The 2833-nt window shown below is 42.1% G+C and overlaps 1 protein-coding gene across 1 annotated transcript in view; it reads left to right on the top strand.

Annotated features, from left to right (window-relative positions):
* Nucleotides 1-2652, top strand: part of EMH_0030370 (structure specific recognition protein I, putative) — a gene marked incomplete at both ends in the record, with an annotated part of 5741 nt that extends 3089 nt beyond the window's left edge. Inside the window, 6 exons of the mRNA XM_013494404.1 lie at nucleotides 183-373; nucleotides 835-1021; nucleotides 1348-1480; nucleotides 1697-1841; nucleotides 2238-2344; nucleotides 2617-2652. Of these exons, the coding sequence (XP_013349858.1) occupies nucleotides 183-373; nucleotides 835-1021; nucleotides 1348-1480; nucleotides 1697-1841; nucleotides 2238-2344; nucleotides 2617-2652 (799 nt within the window). The remainder of the gene's footprint in view (nucleotides 1-182; nucleotides 374-834; nucleotides 1022-1347; nucleotides 1481-1696; nucleotides 1842-2237; nucleotides 2345-2616) is intronic.
* Between the last annotated feature and the right edge of the window lie 181 nt (nucleotides 2653-2833).

Genomic DNA, 2833 nt, shown 5'->3' with positions numbered 1-2833 from the left:
ATATTACAGTGAAATATGAATGCGATGCATACATCCTTTTATAACTGCCCGCCCTGCAAATCATCTAGGCGTATACATTCATGTATATGTACATGTAAAAAAAATAAATAAATAAATAAATAAATAAATATGTATATATATATATATATATATGCTGTATCTGGTTGGCGTGTGTGTTGCAGGATGTTTTTGGTGCCTCGTCCAAATTCTCCTCACGTGAATTTTATTTTATCTTTAGATAATGCGATGCGTCAAGGGCAAACATCTTACCCTTTTGTTGTTATGCAGTTTGATAGCGAGAATGTTACTTCTGTTGAAGTTAATCTAGAGGAAAATGAACTCAAAGAAAAGGGATTAGAGAAACAACTCGAAGGTATTTCTACTGAAATGAAAAAGGCAAAAGTTTCTTACTGTTTATATCAGCATTTGGTGTGGTGGTGATGGCGGTGGTGTTCTTGTTTTTATTTTTTTTTTTTCGTTCTTTTTGCTCTCATTCGCTTTCTTGTTCTTGTTCCTGTTGTTCTCCTTATTGCTCGTGTTTATGTCTTCGTCTATGTTCTTGTTATTTTTGTTTTTTTTCTTTTTCTTGTTGTTTCTGTTATCGTTTCCTACTTCGCCTTCCCTTTAAAACATTCACGTTTCAGGGTATGCGGAACTCAGTAGAGTAATGCGATATGCATTACGGTTCTTTCTGCTGCTGCTTCATATTTCTTGCTGTTGTTGGTGCCCTGAGTGTTTCTATTCTTAGTTCGTTAGTGGGTGTTTGATTTGTATTTGGGTTTATTTACGCGGCACCACTTGTTGTTCGTATACTTTTTCTGTGTTTCATTTCAGGGAAGACGTTTGACGTGATAACTCGCATTCTTAAATCGTTGATCGGGAAAAGTGTAATTGTTCCTGGAGATTTCAAGAGCGTCAAAAACCAATATGGGATTACTTGCAGCTACAGAGCACAGAGCGGCCATCTTTATCCTCTCAATCGTTCTTTCTTATTCATAGTGAAACCCGTTATTTTTGTCAGGTGCGTTTCTTGTGCTTCATTTGTTTGTGTATATTCGCGTAAACATGCATTTGCTGCATTCTTATGTATATACACTTGTATATTTTCGCATTTATTCTGTACGTATATTTGTGGGCATCCGCATTTCACTACACATGTACGGCATATATTTCCACATGATACCAGCAAATATTTACATTTATGCATAACCATAAGTTTTTTTACCGATGCTTAGCTCATTCCAGTTTTATCCTTGAAGCCTGCTTTTTCTTGGTCTACGTGTTTTTTCTCGACGAATCAAGTAGCGTCTTACTTTGGTTTGGTTTGTGGTTTTGTTGTTTTCTCAGATTCGAAGATGTGGTGAGCGTGGAGTTTAGCCGAACGGGTGCGAGCACCACCAACCGTTTCTTCGCTTTCACTGTTTCCTGCCGAGGGGGTGTTGAACACGAGTTTACTTCAATTGACCGCAACGAGTACACTGTAAGGGAGCAGCACGGTTTCCTTTGTTTGCTGCCAGTTCAAATCCAGCAACTTAAAGTCCGAATCCCTGAGTCAAGTGCCATCTACTGCAACAAAGCTCACTGAGGCGACTGGAGATATACACACAGTGAAGCATCTGTTGTCTTGCAGCTGGCAACGGTGGCTGTTGCTGTTGTGCACGGTATTTCGTTCGCGCTGTGTGTTCTGTTTGCACAGCCCCTGGTGGAGTTCTTGACGCAGAGGGGAATTCGCATTAAGAACGCCGAAAATTCAAACACGCAGAGAACAGGCGGACTGCAAGAAGAAGAAATACAAACCGACGAAGATGACGATGACTACGGCGGAGAGGAATCCGAAACAGGTACCTAAACCGTATGAGACCTCAGACCCTAACCCTAAACCCTAAACCCTAAACCCTAACCTCTACCAGAGCAGCAGCAGGAGGAAGGGAAGCATCCACAGCAGCAGCAGAAATATCGGGTTAAACAGTTGCATCATCGTAACAGGTGTTCGATAACGCCGTCTCCTATACTTAGCAGAATCCAATGGCTCACTGGATGCATCACAAAGATAACAAACCGTCCGGTGTGATATATATACGGCAAACAGAAAGAAATGAAGCTGATGTTAAAAGATATACTCAATGATTAGAACTACTGATGGTTCCTGAGATTCGTGTCATGCAGATGAAGACTTTGAAGACGAAGAGGACGATGAGGAAAGCGAGGAGAGCGCTGGGGAANTTCGTGTCATGCAGATGAAGACTTTGAAGACGAAGAGGACGATGAGGAAAGCGAGGAGAGCGCTGGGGAATCGAACGACGAAGAAGGCGAAAAGGCAAAAAAGAGGAAGCACAAACACAAGGTGAGGAGGGCAGCATAGCCAGCAGCATTTCCTCTGTTCTCAGTACTCCCCTTCTTCCCCACAGTTGAGCATTCGCAACATGCGTTCTCCACTATATTAAACCTGAAAGTAAAGACCAACCACTTTTACCTTCAGCTTGCCTTGAAATGCTGAAAAGGCGTTCCCGCGCTGTCGTGCGAATATTTTTGCTGTGTTTCGTGAGCCGTTACCCAGCAGTTACTTGTGGGTGGAAGTGCATAGGGTGCATTTTTGATGTATGTCTGTTTGAACAGAAGGAGAAGAAGGAGAAGAAGAAGCACAAAAAGTAGATGCTAGGGACAAGGGGGAGGCAGCTGTCATCGCCTCCTTTCGACAGTGTTGCAGACAGTTGACTGTCTTCAGTTGTGGACCCTTTGAAACTATCATTGCTTCAACAGGAAGTCGTTTAAACCTCGTTTGGGGTTTTTGCAGTGCTGAACAGCAACTCAAAGTAACCCTAAAAACAAACAT

Source organism: Eimeria mitis, genomic scaffold (genome assembly GCF_000499745.2).
Source record: "Eimeria mitis Houghton genomic scaffold, Emh_scaff1139, whole genome shotgun sequence".
In the NCBI taxonomy this organism is placed as follows: Eukaryota; Apicomplexa; class Conoidasida; order Eucoccidiorida; family Eimeriidae; genus Eimeria; species Eimeria mitis.
Note: the sequence above shows the minus strand (reverse complement) of the source record. Positions and strands in the feature narration are given on the sequence as shown.